This window comes from Nerophis ophidion, linkage group LG02, assembly GCF_033978795.1.
Source record: "Nerophis ophidion isolate RoL-2023_Sa linkage group LG02, RoL_Noph_v1.0, whole genome shotgun sequence".
NCBI lineage: Eukaryota > Metazoa > Chordata > Actinopteri > Syngnathiformes > Syngnathidae > Nerophis > Nerophis ophidion.
Window position 1 is genome coordinate 12,319,136 of NC_084612.1, and position 24,252 is coordinate 12,343,387.

Genomic DNA, 24,252 nt, shown 5'->3' on the forward strand with positions numbered 1-24,252 from the left:
TGCGGGGGGGGAATGGCAGCGGCGTGTGCGTGACATCTTAAGGTCCTGTCAATCTTCCCGACTATCGGACTGGGGGTCAGCCTTGAGAAGAGCGGGTTGGCAAGGACAAACGTGAGCCGTTCACATGGACTCCCTTTGGCGAGACGGACAAAGAAGGCTTGGAGAAATTAAGCGAGCTCAAATCAGACCTCTGGGAGTAGAATTCCAACACGGACATGCTTCCGCCGTTTTATTGGCATTCACTAGAGCAGGGGTCACCAGCCTTTTTGAAACCAAGAGCTACTTCTTGGGTACTGATTAATGTGAAGGGCTACCAGTTTGATACACACTTAAATAAATTGCCAGAAATAGCTAATTTGCTCAATGTACCTTTAATAAATTAATCTATGTATGTAAAAAAAAAATGGGTAATTCTGTTTGTCATTCCTTCGTACATTTTTTTTTTCCTTTTACGGAAGGTTTTTTTGTAGAGAATAAATTCTGAAAAAAACCCTTAATTGAACGGTTTGAAAGAGGAGAAAACACGGGGAAAAATGAAAATAACATTTTGAAACATAGTTTATCTTCAATTTTGACTCTTTAGAATTCAAAATTCAACCGAAAAAATAAAGAGAAAAACTAGCTAATTCGAATATTTTAGAAAACAATTATTTACGGAACATCATTAGTAATTTTTCCTGATTAAGATTAATTTTAGAATTTTGATGACATGTTTTAAATAGGTTAAAATCCAATCTGCACTTTTTTTTTATAATATGTGACAAATTGGACCAACTTACATGTCCAACAAAGACAAATCATTATTTATTGTAGATTTCCCAGAACAAAAATTTTAAAATAAATTCAAAAGACTTTGAAATAAGATTTAAATTTGATTCTACAGATTTTCTAGATTTGCCAGAATATTTTTTTTTTTAATTCTAATCATAATAAGTTTGAAGAAACATTTCACAAATATTCTTCGTCGAAAAAACAGAAGCTAAAATGAAGAATTAAACTAAAATGTATTTATTATTCTTTACAATAAATAACATCAATGTACTTGAACATTGATTTAAATTGTCAGGAAAGAAGAGGAAGGAATTTAAAAGGTAAAAAGGTAATATGTGTTTTAAAAATCCTAAAATCATTTTTAAGGTTGTATTTTTTTCTATAAAATTGTCTTTCTGAAAATTATGTGAAGCAAAGTAAAAAAAATGAATTAATTTATTTAAACAAGTGAAGACCAAGTCTTTAAAATATGTTCTTGGATTTTCAAATTCTATTTGAGTTTTGTCTCTCTTTGAATTAAAAATGTCGAGCACGGTGAGACCAGCTCGCTAGTAAATACATACAATTTAAAAAATAGAGGCCGCTCACTTGTAAGTGCTGCTATTTGAGCTCTTTTTAGAACAGGCCAGCGGGCGACTTATCTGGTCCTTACGGACCAAATGAGTCGCCAACGCTCTAGTGCGTTGGTGACCCCTGCACTAGAGCCAAAGTATGGAGAATAAGTAAACAAGGTGAATATCCTTATATTCATTGTTTTATTAAAACACAGAAAATCTCTAGCATGTCTGTTTACAAGGAGCCAGCTTATTTGAGAGGAAGCAGGGTTTCCCCTAAACCAGGGGTCTCAAACTCAATTTACCTGGGGGTCACTGGACGCAGAGTCTGGGTGAGACTGGGCGGCAAGAAAATATATCCATCCATCCATCCATCTGTTTCCTACCGCTTATTCCCTTTGGGGTTGCGGGGGGCGCTGGCGCCTATCTCAGCTACAATAGAGCGGAAGGCGGGGTAAACCCTGGACAAGTAGCCATCTCATCGCAGGGCCAACACAGATAGGCAGACAAAATTCACACTCACATTCACACACTAGGGCCAATTTAGTGTTGCCAATCAACCTATCCCCAGGTGCATGTCTTTGGAAGTGGGAGGAAGCCGGAGTACCCGGAGGGAACCCACGCATTCACGGGGAGAACATGCAAACTCCACACAGAAAGATCCTGAGCCTGGGATTGAACCCAGGACTGCAGGACCTTCGTATTGTGAGGCAGACGCACTAACCCCTCTCCCACCATGAAGCCCCTTTATTTCCACATTCGCCCATTCACACACACATTCACACACTGACGGCGGGAGCTACCATGCAAGGCGCTCACTAGGACCCATCAGGAGCAAGGGTGAAGTGTGTTGCCCAAGGACACAACGGACGTGACTATGATGGTAGAAGGTGGGGATTGAATCAGTAACCCTCAGATTACTGGCCCAGACACTCTACCAACTTTGCCACGCCATCCCTGGCAAGAAAATATATATATTTTTTAAAAGTTGCATACTCCTCAGCATTTCTAGTTGTATAATGATGTTTCAAATTGTATTCGTTGTACACCGCAACTTTCTCTGTGCAAATAAGACATGTCGGGGTGCCCATGTGCTCAACAAAGAAATATTGCATCTCCCACTTTTCCTGGAATAGTCTTTGCTCATCCCTAACCCTTCTCTTCACTGCAGGCTTTGAAAAAGACGTGTTTGGTGTTGTGGAATATATTTGTATTTAGCCGACGCACGGAGCATAATGTTATTTCCGCAATGTGTGTCGTTCCGTTTTTCCTCCCTACAGCAACACGGCGGCCAGCGGATAATAACCGGGAAAGTACCGTGATAGCGAGCGCAAAAAAGTGATGGCTCCCGGAGTGTTATCCGGCGTCATATAGGAATATATGTAGTGTTCATCGTGTGAGGCAATGCAAATCAAACAATAAAAAAAAACAAATAACGGTTTGAATTGGACCAGGTTATTGGGGACTGTTATTACTGGCGGACAGGTGTCGCGGTGTGACTGCAGCCAGGCACGTAAGAAAACCCTCGTCTCCATAGAAACTTCTCTGCCGCTTTCACTCATTTGCCGCTTTTCCACTAACGCAGAGGTAGGCAACCCAGAACGTTGAAAGAGCCATTTTGGACCCAAATAACACAACGGTGTCAAGCACCATTCATATAAAACTTTTAGGCCGCACTAACAGTAACATTTCATATTAAGGTGGGGGCCCCAAAAAACGTCTCCATCCATCCATCCATCCATTTTCTACCGCTTATTTCCTTTGGGATTGCGGGGGGCACTGGTGCCTATCTCAGCTACAATTGTGCGGAAGGCGGTGTACACCCTGGACAACATTAACACTCACATTCACTTAAACTTTTATATTAAGGTGGGGGCTGCCAAATAACGTCTCGGCCCGAGGGCCACATGTCTGAGATCCCTGCCCTGAACTGCCAAGAAACCTGTGGCGGTGGGGGGGTGGTTATGGGCATGTTAATAAATTGATTAACGTGGACCCCGACTTAAACAAGTTGAAAAACTTATTTGGGTGTTACTATTTAGTGGTCAATTGTACGGAATATGTACTGTACTGTGCAATCTACTATTACAAGTTTCAATCAATCAATCAATCAATCAATGGTCACGATGACCCCATTGAGTAATTTGCATAATTTGGTATATCATTTTCTTAGAAAATGCTCCAAATGTATACATACAATTCAGACAAATCTGTTTTTATTCATTAGTATTAACTTTTTTTTTTCGTTTTGCCATATTTTCAATTGCTGCTGCTTTTGTTGTTCAGTTGTTGCTACGCACTTATTTTTTCAAATGTTTACAGACTTTTAATGACTTTTTTTAAGATTAAAAACCACTAGCTTTATTTATAGTGTTATTATAGAATGTACTCGTGTTTAGAGACTCTTTCTGTCCCTCGATGTTCCTGACTAAAGAGGCTAAAGCGAGCATGATGTCATACTTGCTTGGCGCTGTTGCTCTGGTTGAACTTTCTTCTCTTGAAAGCCGCCACTGTCCTCTTAAAATTTACACATCTTGTAGATGGCTGTCTGCCAGTATGTCTGCAATATATGTAAAAATCACATTCACATCACAGACATTCTGACAGTGCTCCAGGCAATGGCGTGCGTTTGGTTTACATCCGGTTTTGGTAGCGCAGTTTTCGGTGATCAAAGTCTTTTTTAGGCGGTTAAGTTTTTGGTATATCACTTGTCAATAGTGCACAAATAATGGGCTATATGTATATATATATATATGTATATATATAAATACATTTACACTGTAACAACCTCCTAATGGTAATGTTTTATGTTGGTTTTACCACTGTTACATGGCTTTTACGTTTAACAAACTCAGTTCCAAAAAAGAAAAATTGAAATGTGGACTTGTCAGACCACAAAACACTTTTCCACTTTGCATCAGTCCATCTTAGATGAACTTGGGCCCAGCAAAGCCGACGGCGTTACTGGGTGTTGTTGATAAATGGCTTTCGCTTTGCATAGTAGAAGTTTAACTTGCACTTGCAGATGTAGCGACAAACTCTAGTTACGGACAGTGGTTTTCTCAAGTGTTCCTGAGCCCATGTGGTGATATCTTTTACACACTGATGTCGGTTTTTGATGGAGCACCACCCGAGGGATCCAAGGTCACGGGCATTCAATGTTACGTGCAGTGAATTTTTTTCAGATTTTCTAAACCATTTCATGATATTACAGACCTTAGATGTTGAAATCCCTAAATGCCTTGCAATAGCTTTTTGAGAAATGTTGTTCTTAAACTTTTCGACAATTTTCTCACGCATTTGTTCCCAAAGTGGTGACCCTCGCCCCACCCTTGTTTGTGAATAACTGAGCATTTCATGGAAGCTGCTTTTATACCCAATCATGGCACCCACCTGTTTCCAATTTTTTTTGGATTGATTGATACTTTTATTAGTAAATTGCACAGTTTAGTACATATTCTGTACAATTGACCACTAAATGGTAACACCCGAATACGTTTTTCAACTTGTTTAAGTCGGGGTCCACGTTAATCAATTCATGGTACAAATATATACTATCAGCATAATACAGTCATCACACAGGTTAATCATCATAGTATATACATTGAATTATTTACATTATTTACAATTTTGGTGTGGGGTGAGGAGCTTTGGTTAAAATCAGTACATTTGATTATTTACATTAGGGTATATGTAATACGGGGAGATGGGATGTGAATGGAGGAGAGTATTAGTAAAGGGTGGAAGTTGCCTGGAGGTGTTGTTTTAGAGCAGTTTTGAAGGACTATAGAGACGCACTTACTTTTACACCTGTTGGGAGTGCATTGCAATTAGCCCTTTCACCTGTGGGATGTTCCAAATAAGTGTTTGATGAGCATTCCTCAACTTTCTCAGTCTTTTTGCCACTCGGGCCAGCTTAAAAAAAAAATCCAATTCCAAATGAGCTGATATTTGCAAAAAAAAATTAAGTTTTCCAGTTCGAACGTTAAGTATCTTGTCTTTGCAGTCTAATCAATTGAACATAGGTTGAAAAAGATTTGTAAATCATTGTATTCTGTTTTTATTTACAATTTACACAACGTGCCAACTTCACTGGTTTTGGGGTTTTGTGGTTTTGTATATTGCATTCAGGCTAGCAGGTTTTCTAAAAGAACTGGGCCACAACCCAAAGGATGCACCACAAAGGTATTCAGTCACATGACTGGATTACCAGTGGTCCACAAAAAGGAGGCAAAAGTATAGCGATTGGCACAGGCAGAAGAGGTCCATGTTGATGGACCTTTTAGAAGCTTATCGGAGTTAATATAAGTAGACGCTGATGCGGGCTGACCCATCACGAGTCTTCTCATCAACGCTGTCTCCCAAACTCACAGTTTTGGTGAGCGAAGCGGGACCCCGCTCAGAGATTGTGTTTAGATAATGGCCATCTCCAATCATAGATAATCTGGCCCCCATCTTTTCCTTACAGACAAGGTCAGGAGGAGAAGATTCCCTAAGCGAGGAGAGGAGGCGATATAGATGGGGGGGTGGAGGGGGCGGCGTCTCTCAAATGATTTACTACTGAGATTCACTCAGCTGCCTCTATCACTCTCCGTTAACTTTTTCATCCTTGTTGTCGCTGCCCCTTTCCCTCATTCCACCCTCTATCTCTCAAATTCCTCCACGGAGCCTGGTACGCCTCGCTATCGCCCCGCTTCATCTTCCTCCTCCTCGCATCGCCGTACCAATGAGACACAGAATGAAGAAACCCGATAGAGAGAGAGAGAGTTTACTTTTTCTCATTCCGGGTCCATTTTGGAGTGAAGCAAATTGCCCTGGCCTTTTGAATAGAGACGTATAGCTCGTCTGGCCCTGCACTGTCAACGGAGCGAAGGAGTAGAGGTCCCATGCTTCATTCGTGTCTCGGTATCTGTGAGCGGGAGTTAAGACGGCTAGAATTGGGCAGAGAGAGTGGAGGTGATGTGGATTAGGTCCATTTGAAACAAAATGAGATATGACTCATTTCCGATTTAGGAGGTGCACATTAGGGAGGACCAAACTTAAGTAACTTTTTGAAAATCATCTTTTTTTCCCCCCAATGATAAATGGCTGCTTTTTACATGTTGGTGTTGCGTATTTACCGTATTTTTCAGACTATAAGTCGCAGTTTTTTTCATAGTTTGGCCGGGTGTGCGACTTATACTCAGGAGCGACTTACTGTATCTGTGAAATTATTAACACATTACCGTAAAATATCAAATAATATTATTCAGCTTATTCACGTAAGAGACTAGCCGTATAAGATTTCATGGGATTTAGCAATTAGGAGTGACAGATTGTTTGGTAAACGTATAGCATGTTCTATATGTTATAGTTATTTGAATGACTCTTACCATAATATGTTACGTTAACATACCAGGCACCTACCATTTATTAAAGACTTTTAATATTTGTTTAGAGAATCACCATAATATGACGTTCATTATGAAAAATCATTCCTATTTACCGTATTTTTCGGACTATAAGTCGCAGTTTTTTTTCTTAGTTTGGCCAGGGGTGAGACTTATACTCAGGAGCGACTTATGTGTGAAATTATTAACACATTACCGTAAAATATTAAATAATATTATTCAGCTCATTCACGTAAGAGCCTAAACATAAAATATTTCATGGGATTTAGCAATTAGGAGTGACAGATTGTTTGGTAAACGTATAGCATGTTCTATATGTTAAAGTTATTTGAATGACTCTTACCATAATATGTTACGTTAACATACCAGGCACCTACCATTTATTAAAGACTTTTAATATTTGTTTAGAGAATCACCATAATATGACGTTCATTATGAAAAATCATTCCTATTTACCGTATTTTTCGGACTATAAGTCGCAGTTTTTTTTCTTAGTTTGGCCAGGGGTGAGACTTATACTCAGGAGCGACTTATGTGTGAAATTATTAACACATTACCGTAAAATATTAAATAATATTATTCAGCTCATTCACGTAAGAGCCTAAACGTAAAATATTTCATGGGATTTAGCAATTAGGAGTGACAGATTGTTTGGTAAACGTATAGCATGTTCTATATGTTATAGTTATTTGAATGACTCTCACCATAATATGTTACGTTAACATACCAGGCACCTACTTTTTATTAAAGACTTTTAATATTTGTTTAGAGAATCACCATAATCTGATTTTCATTATGAAAAATCATTCCTATTTACCGTATTTTTCGGACTATAAGTCGGAGTTTTTTTTCTTAGTTTGGCCAGGGGTGCGACTTATACTTAGGAGCGACTTACTGTAAGTGTGAAATTATTAACATATTACAGTAAAATATCAAATAATATTATTTAGCTCATTCACGTAAGAGACTAGATGTATAAGATTTCATGGGATTTAGCGATTAGGAGTGACGGATTGTTTGGTAAACGTATAGCATGTTCTATATGTTATAGTTATTTGAATGACTCTTACCATAATATGTTACGTTAACATACCAGGCACCTACTTTTTATTAAAGACTTTTAATATTTGTTTAGAGAATCACCATTATATGATTTTCATTATAAAAAATCATTTTATTTACCGTATTTTTCGGACTATAAGTCGCAGTTTTTTTCATAGTTTGGCCAGGGGTGCGACTTATATTCAGGAGCGATTTATGTGCAAAACTATTAACACATTACCGTAAAATATTAAATAATATTATTAAGCTCATTCACGTAAGACTAAACGTATAAGATTTCATGGGATTTATCGATTAGGAGTGACAGATTGTTTGGTAAACGTATAGCATGTTCTATATGTTATAGTTTTTTGAATGACTCTTACCATAATATGTTACGTTAACATACCAGGCACCTACTTTTTATTAAAGACTTTTAATATTTGTTTAGAGAATCACCATAATATGATTTTCATTATGAAAAATCATTTTATTTACCGTATTTTTCGGACTATAAGTCACAGTTTTTTTCATAGTTTGGCCACGGGTGCGACTTATATTCAGGAGCAATTTATGTGTGAAACTATTAACACATTACCGTAAAATATTAAATAATATTATTAAGCTCATTCACGTAAGACTAAACGTATAAGATTTCATGGGATTTATCGATTAGGAGTGACAGATTGTTTGGTAAATGTATAGCATGTTCTATATGTTAAAGTTATTTGAATGACTCTTACCATAATATGTTACGTTAACATACCAGGCACCTTCTCAGTTGGTTATTTATGCCTCATATAACGTACACTTATTCAGCCTGTTGTTCACTATTCTTTATTTATTTTAAATTGCCTTTCAAATGTCTATTCTTGGTGTTGGGTTTTATCAAATACATTTCCCCCAAAAATGCGACTTATACTCCATGCGACTTATATATGTTTTTTTTCTTCTTTTTTTAATGCATTTTCAGCAGGTGCGACTTATACTCACGAGCGACTTATACTCCGAAAAATACGGTACGTGTTTTAACTTAAAGGTGTCATATAATGATTTTTATCTACATTTAAAACACTTCCTTGGGGTCTACATACAATGTAATGGTGGTAATTTGGTCTAAGTGTTGAATAAATTATGTTTTACAGACCGTTTTAAAGTCACTTTTTGACTGTTTTGTGGGCGATCTTATTTACATGCTTCCAATCAACAGCCTATTCTCCCTGTCATTCATGTTGTAGTTCTTAGCGCTTCTTTATAGAGTGTACTGACTAGCATACTTGTCAACCCTCCCGATTTTCCCGGGATACTCCCAAAATTCAGTGCTCCTACCGGGGCAACCATTCTCCTGAATTTCTCCCGATTTCCACCCGGACAACAATACTTGGGGTGTGCTTTAAAGGCAATGCCTTTAGCGTCATGTACAACCAGTCGTCACATCCGCTTTTCCTCCATACAACCAGCGTGCCGGCCCAGTCACGTAATATATGCGGTTTCTACACGCACATGAGTGACTGGAAGTTATACTTAATCAACAGCCTTACAGGTCACACTGAGGGTGGCCGTATACAGAACTTTAACACTGTTACAATTATGCGCCACACTGTGAACCCACACTAAAACAAGAATGACAAACACATTTCGGGAGAACATCCACACCGTAACACGACATAAACGCAACACAACAAATACCCAGAACACCTTGCAGCACTAACTCTTCCGGGACACTACAATATACACCCCGCTACCCCCAAACCCCGTCCCCCCAACGCTACCCACAATCTCCCGAATTCGGAAGTCTCAAAGTTGGCAAGTATGCTGACTAGTGTTGTCCCGATACCAATATTTTAGTAGCGGCACCGGGACCAAAATGTTTTTTGATACTTTTCTAAATAAGGGGGACCACAAACCATATTATTTGAGCAAAAATCTTACAGTATAATAAAAATATGTGTTTTTATTATTATTTATTGATTTATAATTATTATCATTATTATTATTATTAATATTATTATTATTATTATTAAATTCCCGTGCGGGGCTACCGCTATTTCTTATTATTTATTATTCTCATTAATCATTACTTATTTATTATTCCTATTATTATTGATTCCCAAGCGCGGCCACAGCTACTAATCACTGCTCCCCTCACCTACCAGGGGGTGGAACAAGGGGATAGGTCAAATGTAGGGAGTAATTTCACCACACCTAGTATGTGTGTGTGTGTGACTATCAGTGGTGCTTTAACTGTACTTTAAGTTTATTGCAAATTGAAGAAAAATGCTGTCCTTAAATAAAATAGTGAACATACAAGACCACTTGTCTTTTAGTAGTAAATAACCAAACAAAGGCTCCTAATTTGTCTGCTGACATATGCAGTAATAAATCGTGTAATTTTTCATTATACTTTGTCAAAATTATGAGCGATAAGCAGTAAAAATGGATTACTAATCCATTGGTTCATTTACTGTTAATATCTGCTTACTTTCTGTTTTAACATGTTCTATCTACACTTCTGTTAAAATGTAATAATCACTTATTCTTCTGTTTTTTGATACTTAACATTAGTTTTGATGATACCACAAATTCGGGTATCAATTCGATACCAAGTTGTTACAGGATCATACATTGGTCATATTCAAAGTCCTCATGTGTCCAGGGATGTATTTCCTGAGTTTATAAACATAATATGAATTTTTAAAAAAAAGGAAAAAAGATTCTGTGACAATAAAAAAATATCTATGCAGTCATAGTAGTATCAACCAGATATGCTATTGTACTTGGTATCATTACAGTGAGTGGATGTCAGGTGTAGATCAACCATGGCGTTTGTTTACATTCAGGGTGCCAGCTCGATGTCAGCGGTTAGTTATTGTATCCTCCTATGGTGTGTAGTGAAACATATTTGATTCATTAGTACCGCGATACTATACTATATATACTATATATACTATAACGTACAACCTTACTACTGTCAGATAATAAGATTGAACTATTCATTACTTTGTATTAGAAATAGCAACAGCAACAATAGTTTGCCCCACAACAGCAGGATAGATAAAAAGAAGGATTTTATTGACTACAAGATCGGACTACAATCGCAAACTTGCACAAACCTCTTTTACTATATACAGTATGTCCCCAGTGGTAAAAATGTCCCAAATGGAGCAAATTTCCGACGGCTCGTTTGGGGTAAGTATGAAGGAAGGAAGGAAAGTTTATTCTATAAATATCTCCACCATGCCTCCATGATTTGATGTCAGATATTCGGGACTTTTATAGGTTCCAAATACACAAAAAACAGGTATAACAATAGGTTAGAAAAGTTGTTTTTGCAAAAGTTGTTTTGCATACCTTCAAGTACCCGTGGGGGTACTTGAAGGTATGCCAAGGGGTATGTGAATTTTTTTTTAAATATTATAAAAATAGGAACAATTCAAAAATCCTTTATAAATATATTTATTGAATAATACTTCAACAAAATATGAATGTAAGTTCATATACTGTGGGGAAAAAAATGCAACAATGCAATATTCAGTGTTGACAGCTAAATTTTTTGTCAACATGTTCCATAAACATTAATGTTAAAGATTTTTTTTTTTGTGAAAAAATGTTTAGAAATAAGTCCATGAATCCAGATGGATCTCTATTACAATCCCCAAAGAGGGCACTTTAAGTTGATGATTACTTCTATGTGTAGAAATCTTTATCTATAATTGAATCACTTGTTTATTTTTCAACAAGTTTTTAGTTATTTTTATATCTTTTTTCCAAATAGTTCAAGAAAGACCACTACAAAATGAGCAATATTTTGCACTGTTATACAATTTAATAAATCAGAAACTGATGACATAGTGCTATATTTTACTTCTTTATCTCTTTTTTTCCACCAAAAATGCTTTGCTCTGATTAGGGGGTACTTGAATTAAAAAAAATGTCCACAGAGGGTACAAGGTTGAGAACCACTGTCATAGTATATACAAGTAAGACCCAATATGGTGCGTTATTTATATCGGCCAATAATGCTTTCATCCCGTTTGTGTTACCCCTTGTTTAAGCCCTTTAACCTTGGTTTTAAGATAATGTTTTTTTAGCGAATTTAACATTATTGGATGTTTTACAGCTAAGGATACATTATGGTCATTTGTCCCCTCACTGCCTAGTTGGTACAGTACATGGTTGCTGGCAGATAACTTTCTCTTAGATGTGTTGTGTAAAAATTACAACTGTTATTTCCACCAGTTCTAAACAACAACCACCTTGCAGACTAGAGAAAAAAAAAACAACAACAGGTAATAAACCACGCATGAGGGAAGTTGCAGTAACACAGTGTTGTGTTTATTGATGAATCTAGAGCAGTGTGAAAATATATTCCCTTTTACAAACGTATTTGCTAACAATGGGAATGAAGGAATGTTTTGAGCTAATTTTTAACTATTTTCTCATTAAAGATTGTATGTTTAAGGGTCTTAATCTGAGGGGGCTTGGGAAAAACCTTCCGAGTTTATAAAATCATTGGCCCTCGAAAGAAAGCTCAAGCCCCTGAACAGGGACATAGCCATTGCCGTTTTGTGGCATTGGCATGTCCCCAGCGACGTGTGAACCGTCTCCAGGGGAGAGCCTCCACAAAAGAGGGTCTTCCGGACCCCACTAAATGGAATAATGTCTGTGTCGATGAGAAACTGAGGACCTCTCCACACCTTCCGTGATGGGTAATTGCCGATGTCTTGCGAGTGATAAATGTGACTCCATACTGAAGATACAAATGTCCCCCCTTGCTTCTCCAGCTTTGACAATCCTCCGGGAATAGTACCTGACTGGTCCTTCCATAAATGAATCGTGTGCCGCCGCTTCTCTCTTTCTTAGTCAGCCTTCGCCGGGTGCCGTCTATTTCCCTTTAACCACATGGCTTCATAGTAAATCTCATTTCATTGTCAGCTGCGACCGTGGTTTACTTCCCTTGCCGGGCGGCCGACTTCCTGTTGCCATTAAAGCTCAATATCTCTGCTGGGGCCTGTCTGTCGGTCTTATTTCAATCCCGGCCTGTCCCCCCATATAGAAACTTCATCTAACAGACGGGCGACGGCCCTGCCAGCCTAAAAGCCGTTTGCATTTCATTCACACTGCCTGTTCATCTCAGTAGCCTCTCGGTTAAAAAAAAGTGGTTAGTAATTGATATTGGGACCCATCCATCCTCCCCTCTTAAGCCCAGAGATCTAATTTATCTTGGTGAGAATGCCAATTGGCTCTTACACAAGCCATGTCGGTCAGACTTTGCCTGTTTTTAGATGTCCATTAATTAAAGTGTCAACATGACGAAAATAAGACCTACTTTAGGGGTGTGTGTGTGTGTGTGCAGCAATGGAAATTGACCATCTTATTGGCCGTATAAATCACAAATGTGGTGTCTCATCAGACTCACCCATCCAAATGGCCTCTGTTCAACACATTTTTAACCGGCTGAACCAGCGTTAAGCTCAGTGATGGTAGTCACTCAATACAAGCACGTTGCAAGAGATTAAGGATCATTTGAAGGCATGTTATATATATATTGGGGGGAGGCCACAGTTTTAACTTTGAACAGAGCTTTAAATGGCAGGTCGGTTTCTGTATGAATACTAGAGAAGTAGGAGAGACTCATGTTTTTGCGGCAGGTTTTCATGCCCATATGAAAAGTTAGGAATGTTTTTAGCAGTTTTGAAAATATTGCAAACTCGAAATGGGATTAACGGTCTTTGAGGGTTCAAAAGAACGGCTTTTTTAAATGTTGTTAAGTAACTCAAATATTGTCAGAACTAGGACTACGGAGCGGTTTGTTTTGCCATGGTGCAAAGCGACTGGACTAGACAAGGCGGGAAGGTAAAGGCATGATTTAATTTTACTTAAAAAAAAAAAGAACAAGCAAAAGTCGGAGAACAAACTTCGCTAAGAAAACAAGAACTAGCACAAAGGCAGAACGATGGACATAAAAACCTAAACACTTATTGTGACGTGAAAAAACCGAGCATGGAACAATGTCAGGGGTATCAGGAGTGTATCAAGAGTGATGTCGCCAGGTCGACTACAGGCTTAAATAATGATTAAAGGGGAACATTATCACAATTTCAGAAGGGTTAAAACCAATAAAAATCAGTTCCCAGTGGCTTATTTTATTTTTCGAAGTTTTTTTCAAAATGTTCCTCGTCCCGGGATATCCCTAAAAAAAGCTTTAAAGTGCTTGATTTTCGCTATTTGCCTAAGCCACTGTCCATTTCCCTGTGACGTCACATAGCGATTCCAATACAAACAATGGCGAATAGCTCAGCAAAATATAGCGACATTATCTCGGATTCAGACTCAGATTTCAGCGGCTTAAGCGATTCAACAGATTACGCATGTATTGAAACAGATGGTTGGAATATGGAGGCAGATAGCAAAAACGAAATTGAAGAAGAAAATGAAGCTATTGAGCGAATAGCTATTGACGCTATTCGGCCATGCATGTCTGTCTTAGCATCGGCAGTAAAATGTGCGGACCAACGATCAGGACTTTCGCATTGACACTGGATCAACATAAATCCGTGGATTGGTAAGTGTTTGTTTCGCATTAAATGTGGGTGGAAGGAAACGCTGGATGTAAATATAGTTTCAAATGTCCATACAGGTAGCCTAAATAGCATGTTAGCATCGATTAGCTGGCAGTCATGCCGCGACCAAATATGTCCGATTAGCACATAAGTTAATGAATAAATAAATAAATGGGTTGTACTTGTATAGCGCTTTTCTACCTTCAAGGTACTCAAAGCGCTTTGACACTACTTCCACATTTACCCATTCACACACACATTCACACACTGATGGAGGGAGCTGCCATGCAAGGCGCCAACCAGCACCCATCAGGAGCAAGGGTGAAGTGTCTTGCTCAGGACACAACGGACGTGACGAGGTTGGTACTAGGTGGGAATTGAACCAGGGACGCTCGGGTTGCGCACGGCCACTCTCCCCACTGCGCCACGCCGTCCCATCAACATCAACAAAACTCACCTTTGTGACTACGTTGAATTTATCGTTGGGAATGCATCTGCTTTGAGTGTCGCAGGATATCCAGACATTCTTGTCATCTCTGTGCCATCTCTGTCATAGCATCGCCGGTAAAAACCAAACGAGGGACTTTCGCATCGCTTGACACTGGAGCAACTTAAATCCGTCGACTGGTATTTGTTTGTTTGGCATTAAATGTGGGTGGAGGGAAAGGCTGGATGCAAATGTAGCTACAAATGAGGCATAATGCTGCAATATGTACACACAGCTAGCCTAAATAGTATGTTAGCATCGATTAGCATGCCGTGCTAATCGATGCGCATTCTACGTAAATCCACTTGAATTCGTCCCTGATCGTGTTGTTACACCCTCCGACAACACACCGACGAGGCATGATGTCTCCAAGGTATTGGAAAATAGTCAAAAAAACGGAAAATAACAGAGCTGATTTGACTCGATGCGTGTGATGTGGTAGGGAAAAATGGCGTTGAGAGGGATAAACAGAAAGGCGTTTAATTCGCCAATATTTACCCATTTAGAGTTCGGAAATCGGTTAAAAAAATAGATGGTCTTTTTTCTGCAACATCAAGGTATATATTGACGCTTACATAGGTCTGGTGATAATGTTCCCCTTTAACAACTGGTGTGTGAGTTCAAACAAATGAGGCAGTGTAAAACTAATGGTTGTCATAGAAACTAAAACAAACCAGGGTGCGCAAAAACAGGAACTAATGGAGTCAAAAACAAAACAGAACATAACTAAACAGAATCCAGACCACAGAACATGACACATATCAAGAACCGAATATAAGAATAATTCAAACTTACATATTCTTACACTATATACCTTTCGGAAATTCCATCCATCCATCCATTTTCTATCACTTGTCCCTTTTGGGGTCGGGGGGTGTCGCTGGAGCCTATCTCAGCTGCATTCGGGCGGAAGGCGGTGTACACCCTGGACAAGTCGGCACCTCATTGCAGGGCCAACACAGATAGACAGACAACATTCACACACTAGGGTCGATTTAGTGTTGCCAATCAACCTATCCCCAGGTGCATGTCTTTGGAGGTGGGAGGAAGCCAGAGTACCCGGGGGGAACCCACGCAGTCACGGGGAGAACATGCAAACACACAGAAAGATTTCATTGCATTCCATGTTGTATGTATGTATATATATATATATATATATATATATATATATAATCCATCCATCCATTTTCTACCGCTTATTCCCTTTTGGGGTCGCGGGGGGCGCTGGCGCCTATCTCAGCTACGATGTAATAGTATAAATTATATAATATAATAGTATATATTATATACTGTATATATTATATATGTAAATATTACCTATGTTATATATTATATACTGCTACTATGGTAAATTTTTAGTCTACTTCATACCTGCATCATCCTTTCCATCCTTACCCTTTCCATCTTTTGTAACTGAGTAACTGTGTGGAACAATTTCCCTTGTGGATCAATAAAGTTTGTCTAAGTCTAAGTCTAACACACACAACAGTACCAAAAATTGGTACTGTTGGTTACCCGTATCGATTCCCAGGTAATTGGTACCGTATCAGTTCAAATGTGAAAAATACCCATCTCTACCCGTGATTATACATCATGACTCTTTTATGTGTGTGGTGCATACATATTTTTACTATAACTTTTTTATTTTTTTTATATGTTTTCAGTAGTTTAGCGTGAACGTATATGATAAAAGCATACTCCATTGTAGTGGTGCTCAAAGTTTAGTGAGTGCCTTCCCAGAGGAACAACTGAGAACTTCAAGCACTGGAGAAAAAACATTTTTAAACCTAGCTACATAATAAGGAGAAAACTGACTTTGGAAAATTGGTTAGAATGTCTTTTAGGATGTAAGGCGTGGCAGTAATTGTGTGCATTATGTGCAGTAGTCTATCATTTTGGCATCTATTGTAGCCGGTCACCCAGGAGGGCAGTCTCCGCATATGCGGACCCTTCCCATGTTTTTTTTTTTCTTTTTCCCATTTTGTGTTGATGGAATTATTTCTTTGCCCGGATGTGGGTACAGATCAGGGGAGGCCGTTGTGGTGTTTGCAGCCCTTCGAAGCACTTGCGATTAAGGGCGAAACAAATAAACTTTGATTGTTCTCCCCGTGAATGCGTGGGTTCCCTCCAGGTACTCCGGCTTCCTCCCACTTCCAAAGACATGCACCTGGGGATAGGTTGATTGGCAACACTAAATTGGCCCTAGTGTGTGAATGTGAGTGTGAATGTTGTCTGTCTATCTGTGTTGGCCCTGTGATGAGGTGGCGACTTGTCCAGGGTGTACCCTGCCTTCCGCCCGACTGTAGCTGAGATAGGCGCCAGCGCCCCCCGCGACCCCAAAAGGGAATAAGCGGTAGAAAATGGATGGATGGATGAATAATTATTTGAGATGTCGGATAATGGCTTTTTTGCCGATATACCGATATTGTCCCGCTCTTAATTACCGATACCGATATCAACTGATACCGATATGTACAGTCGTGGAATTAACACATTATTATGCCTATTTGTGTTGCGATGCCCTGCTGGATGCATTAAACAATGTAACAAGGTTTTCCGAAATAAATCAACTCAAATTATGGAAAAAAATGGCACTGCCATATTTATTATTGAAGTTACAAAGTGCATTATTTTTTTTAACATGCCTCAAACCAGCAGCTTGGATTTGGGACATGCTCTCTCTGAGAGAGGTGGAGAGGTAAGGGGTAACAAGGGTCGGGTGTATAGTGTAGCATCCCAGAAGAGTTAGTGCTGCAAGGGGTCCTGGGTATTTGTTCTGTTGTGTTTATGTTGTGTTACGGTGCAGATGTTCTCCCGAAATGTGCTTGTCATTCTTGTTTGGTGTGGGTTCACGGTGTGGCACATATTTGTAACAGTGTTAAAGTTGTTTATACGGCCACCCTTAGTGTGACCTGTAAGGCTGTTGACCAAGTATGATTTGCATTCACTTGTGTGTGTCAAAAGCTATAGATATTATGTGACAGGGCCGGCACATAAAGACAGTGCCTTTAAGGATTATTGGCGCTCTGTTCTTCTAACTACGTCCATGTACACAGCAGCGTTTTAAAAAGTCACAAATTTTCCTTTTTTTTAAAACAGATACCGATAATGTTGAAACCAAAGCCGATAATTTCCGATATTACATTTTAAAGCATTTATCAGCCAATTTTATCGGTAGGCTAATATTATTGGACATCTCTAATAATGATTGATTTTGGTGTTAGTGATTACTTTTTTTAATATGCCTCAAAACAGCAGCTTGGACTTGGGACTTGCTCTCCCTGAGAGACCAAGCGGGGGTTGCAGGGAGGTGGGGGACAGGGGGTAGCGGGTGTATATTGTAGCATCCTAGAAGAGTTAGTGCTGCAAGGGATTCTGGGTATTTGTTCTGTTGTGTTAATGTTGTGTTACGGTGCGGATGTTCTCCCGAAATGTGTTTGCCATTCTTGTTTGGTGTGGGTCCACAATGTGGCGCATATTTGTAACAGTTTTTCATACGGCCACCCTCTGTGTGACCTGTATGTCTGTTGACCAACTATGCTTTGCATTCACTTGTGTGTGTGACAAGCCGTAGATATTATGTGACAGGGCCGGCCAACAAAGGCAGTGCCTTTAAAGTTTATTGGCGCTCTGTTCTTCTCCCTATGTTTGTGTACAACGCAACATTTTAAAAAGTCACAAATTTTACTTTTTTTAAAGCAGATACCGATAATTTTGAAACCGATACCAATAATTTCCGATATGACATTTTAAGGCATTTACCAATGTGAAAAAAACAAATGTGATTCATTAGTATCTCTAGTAACGATTGATTTTGGTGTTAGTGATGACTTCAAAAAAGTAAGACGGTTGTCCCTTAGTTGAAAAGACCATGTTGGATATTTTAAGCGCATTAATTCAATAACAGAAGTGGTGTAGCTCAGGGCTTTTCTATCAGACTCACCGCTAAGTGAATGCGTGTTTCCTGAAGCCTCCGGTCGGAGGTTCAAGGTTTCGAGATGTACTCAACCTTTTTTCGCCATGTTTTTCTCTATTTTGTCTCTGACCTGCTCACAGTGACTGTGAACCGCGACAGCCCCCCTTTATTTTTTTTTTACTGGCGCAGATGGGAAGTCAATAGAAGCAAGTGACCTATATTAGTGCCTGCACCGCTGAACTCCCAGTGCATCTTAAGTGAGAGTAGAATATTAAGGATTGTTTCTGTAAGGTTATTTACCTCCCCGTCCTTCGCTGTCTGCTGGCTTCACCTGGATGGGCCGATTCATCTGGAGGGAAAGGAAGAGGAAGAGGGAGGTTAGCGTAGAAACAACGGAGGCATTTTTAATTGATTACGTTATAGGTGTTTCTGGTGTGTCGTGAGTGCTTTGTTAGCTAAACACAAAAACTCCCAAGCAGTGGGTTTAATTAATCCACAAGGCCGCCTCTAGAGATTGCCCACAGTTGAGCAGAATTAGCACTTTTCAATGACGGAGTCACACTGGGTGTCAGATGGCACTTGGAGATTAATGCCATTACATCAGAGCCACTCCCAGACCTTCAGGCAGAGGTCCTTTCTGGCTGGCCCTCATTCTTCCTGTGCCCCTTCTGGCTCCAGACTCCCAGTCACCAGCTATATCCTACTCATCTCTGACCTGCCCTCAACAATCATTTTTTTCTCTTGCCGTCATCTGAAAAAACACTTTCTGATATATCGTATTTTTCAGACTACAAATCGCAGTTTTTTTCATAGTTTGGCCAGGAGTGCGACATATACTCCGGAGCGATTCATGTGTGAAATTATTAACACATTACCGTAAAATATCAAATAATTTTATTTATCTCATTCGCGGAAGAGACGAAGAAAATGTCAGCAATCGTCACACAAACGTCAGCAAAAGTCACATACACGTAAACCAATAAGAATTCGGTGTGGGAGGGTCATGGCCAAAGTGCATTGTGGGTCATGGAATGCTAACTGCTATATGCTATATGCTACTGCCGTAGCTATTAAAATGGATCATTTATCGTTGGCGGTAACTTATAAAAACTGAGAAGGGCTGAACAAAAATGGCACCGAAAAGGAAATCATGTACTGCAGATTACACTATAAAATAATATTATTTATCTCATTCGCGGAAGAGACGAAGAAAATGTCAGCAATCGTCACACAGACGTCAGGAAACTGTCACATACACGTCAAACAATAAGAATTCAGCGGGGGAGGGTCATGGAAGAAGTGCGTTGTGGGTCATGGAATGCTAACTGCTATATGCTATATGCTACTGCCGTAGCTATTAAAATAGATAATTTCATTGTTGGCGGTAACTTCGAAAAACTGAGAAGGGCTGAACAAAAATAGCACCGAAAAGGAAATCATGTACTGCAGATTACACAATATCAAATATTATTATTTATTTTATTCATGGAAGAGACCAAGAAAATGTCAGCAATCGTCACACACGTCAACCAATACGAATTCGGCGGCAAAGGGTCATGGCAGAAGTGCATTGTGGGTCATGGAATGCTAACTGCTATATGCTATATGCTACTGCCGTAGCTATTAAAATGAATAATTTCATCGTTGGCGGTAACTTATAAAAACTGAGAAGGGCTGAACAAAAATGGCACCGAAAAGGAAATCATGTACTGCAGATTACAAGCTGGACGTAGTGAAATATGCAGCAGAAAACGACAAGAAAAAGCGGTTTAGAGGCGACATCGAGGAAGAAGATTTCATGGGACTTATCGATTAGGAGTGACAGATTGTTTGGTAAACGTATAGCATGTTCTATATGTTATAGTTATTTGAATGACTCTTACCATAATATGTTACGTTAACATAACAGGCACCTTCTCAGTTGGTTATTTATGCGTCATATAACATACACTTATTCAGCCTGTTGTTCACTATTCTTTATTTATTTTAAATTGCCTTTCAAATGTCTATTCTTGGTGTTGGGTTTTATTAAACAAATGTCCCCCAAAAATGCGACGTATACTCCAGTGCAACTTATATATGTTTTTTTTCTTCTTTATTATGCATTTTCGGCCGGTCCGACGTATACTCCGGAGCGACTTATACTCCGAAAAATACGGTAATTATCTGGATTTCAATTGTTTATCATCATTTCATGTTAACAGATTATGTGCTCCTTGTTATATAATAAAGCATAGCTTATCAATCAATGTTTAATTATATAGCCCTAAATCACAAGTGTTTCCACGGGCTGCACAAACCACAACGACATCCGCAGTACAGAGCCCACATAAGGGCAAGGAAAAACTCACCCCAGTGGGACGTCGGTGACAATGACTATGAGAAACCTTGGAGAGGACCGCATATATTGAATAATCACTTATTCTTCTGTTGTTTGGATGCTTTACATTAGTTTTGGATTATACCACAAATTTAGGTATCAATTCGATACCAAGTAATTACAGGAACTCTTAATTTTTAGAGCCGGCATGGTACCGAATATGATTCATTAGAATCGCGGTTAAATACGGATACTGGCATACCGTACAATCTTAATATTGAAGTAATTAACATTTATCTACTTTTTTTTTTTTAATGTTAAACATTTTTTTCTTTGTTTTTATTTCAGCACTGGACAATCTATCTTTTGCTATACACATTCTCTATTCTTTTCTCTCTCAGTAAGAAAACACTTTGGTAGACAATTACAGTGAAACCCTGGTTTTCAAAACCCCCTTGTACGAACTTTTATGAGCCACAAAACGAATAAAAATATTTGTTTGTGTACGAACCTTGTCTGTATACAAATGCTTAATCCACCCATTCAATGGGTCCCATTGTGTGTCTCGCAGCGCAGTCATTTTGTGCCCGGCAGCACATCCATTTTGCACAGGCTATTGATCTCCCTGCTTAGCACTCAACATCAAAGGTTGGAATTGGGGGTTAAATCACCAAAATGATCCATGAGCGTGGCCACCGCTGCTGCTCACTGCTCCCTTCACCTCCCAGGGGGTGGAACAAAGGGAATGAGTCAAATGCAGGGAATAATTTCCCCACACCTAGTGTTTCGTGTGACTATCGATGGTACTTTAACTTTTAACTAACTTTATTCAAGACCCAATTTAGTTTTTAAATCAAGGTTCCACTGTATTATTAATTTCTTAGACATTGGAACGGGTAGGATTGGATAAGCTGTGATTTGTTCTGGTCCTTTTCAGACATCTTGAAATAACATGTGACTCTACCACCTCTAACTCGTTAGGCACGTGTGAAACAAATACAACCATGTCCATAACCAATTTGGCACCGCTCCGGTCAGCCAGGCACCAACCTGCCCTTGCCTTCCCAACTGGTGTGTTCATACATAATCAATAAGTAGCATTTGAAGAGTTGTTTCCCCGAGTTGAACGTGTCAATGCGAACTTCAGAAACACTCTTTAAAAACTCCCTCTGCTGCTTCTTCTGCTTGCATGTCTTGTATTTCATCCGGAGTCACTCCCGAGAGTTCGTCTGCAGAAGCAGAAAAGCACTTAAAGTAAGCCCCCCTCGCTTATCCAGGCCATGTGTCATATTCCCTCGCATTTGTCAGAACCCGGACCCGTCTGTCTGAACTCGGCCATGCGGACAGGTCCAGCATGTGACCCACGGAAGGCGCTGCCCACTCGGATCACTCAGCATCGGGGCGGCGCGGTGGGTGTTGTTTGCCCCCCTCGGGCGGCGCAGCGCTCTGACAGCAGCTGTGACATGAGCCTGGACCGCAGATAAATATAGAGGCGGCTATGGTGGACATGTATAGACAAGCGTGTACGCGGTGACACCCCCGCAAAATATGCTGCGACACCGAAACAATGCTGATGCACACGTCACATAGTTAATGGTGTGAAGGCTCTTTGCAAACGCCTGCTGACAAATTCCGCAAACCGCAGCTATATATTCTTCACAGACAGTTGGAGTGTTGTTTTACTTTGCCTCTGGCTGTTCATTCAGAGTAACATCTGCCACATTTGAGGCTGTCGCTGAGGACACTATAGTGCAGTGACGTGCTGTCAGGTGCCTCACCTGCCACCAAGCTGTTTAACCATGAGATGTTCCAAAACGAAGTAATACAATAAAATAAGTTTTAATATTTATCTTGGTTTATGCTTTCTATGTGATTTTGGTGTGGTTCCTGTATATTTTGATCATTTTCATGGTCAAAGTCGTGGAAATTCCATGTTTCCTGATCAAAACAATGCAGCAGATGAGAAGTGAGGCAGACACAGGCGGTGCCTCCACGGCTACACATAGTGTGTAGTGGGCGTGTGCGTGCAAGGGGGCGCATGCTTGTTGCCAAGTGGAAAAGGCAGGTCTTGAGGCAGCAAGTACCTCTGCCTCAAGGTAGGGGGCGATATATTGTCAACTTGCAGTTCAATGCCTCAGCAGTACTCTGACTCTCCACACTGGGAGAAGTGGGGGCGCTCAAGCTAGCAGACACAGGTTTCTCCAGCGGAAGCCAGCATTTTTTTATTTTCTTTATTTTTTAAACTGAATTTATAACAAATATGGCATTTTTATTAGAGTAAGCCAGCGTTTGTGGGTGTTTCTTTGTCAGATGCAAAAATATTGTTTAATTTCTTGGAATGAAATTGAATTAAATGAATGTTTCTGCCAATATGGATATTGTATCCAAGATGAAATACTTCTCTGAACTGGAAGAAAAAAAGAAGAACAAAAAGTACGTATGCCTCACCTGGTGTTTAGTTCACCGCACGTCACTGCTATAGTGTTATGCGCCACAGTATCCACTTTGCTGTACCGGCCTGTACATGCAAACTCCACACAGAAAGATCCCGAGCCTGCGATTGAACTCAGGACTACTCAGAACCTTCGTATTGTGAGACACCATGCTGCCCTCTAAACCAATGCAATGGTTTTCATCAAATAATTAGAACATGCAAGTTTGGTACACATGTTTTGTAAGTGCTGAAAAGGTGAAAGGTGAGCACACTGGCCATATAGAGTAAAGTAATGGAAAATATGAGCAAAATGAGCTAAAAAAAACAACAACAATACAACAAGCTAGCATGCTATCAGTAATATGCTATCATGCTAACAACAAGATGCTTACAGTTAGCATTAGTGAAATACCAAAATATATGATATTGATGACCTACTTAATTAGTTAAAGGGCTGGTAAGCTAATGTTAGCATGCTAAAATGCCAACTGTAACCTGCATCAAGTACTAAAATATATTACTCTTAGGGGTGTGGCTTGTTTAAAATGCTGGCCTGCTAATGTTAGCATCCATCAAAAAAAAAAAAAAATCATCAAGTACCAAAATATGACTAAGGTGTATAACTACAAAATTTGCTAAAAAAAAAAAATAGAATACTAACGTTACCATGCTAACAGGTATGAAACAAAATATTTTACGCTGAGCGGCATACCTGCATCCATCCATTTCCTACCGCTTGTCCCTTTCGGGGTTGTGGGGGGATGCTGGGGCCTATC

The 24,252-nt window shown here is 39.5% G+C and overlaps 1 protein-coding gene across 7 annotated transcripts in view; it reads right to left on the reverse strand.

Annotated features, from left to right (window-relative positions):
* Positions 1-24,252, reverse strand: part of celf6 (CUGBP Elav-like family member 6) — a 481,286-nt gene that overhangs the window by 171,510 nt on the left and 285,524 nt on the right. For all 7 annotated transcript variants that reach the window (XM_061877287.1, XM_061877285.1, XM_061877284.1 and 4 more), the window contains exon 3: positions 19,023-19,071. In XM_061877287.1, the coding sequence (XP_061733271.1) occupies positions 19,023-19,071 (49 nt within the window). The remainder of the gene's footprint in view (positions 1-19,022; positions 19,072-24,252) is intronic.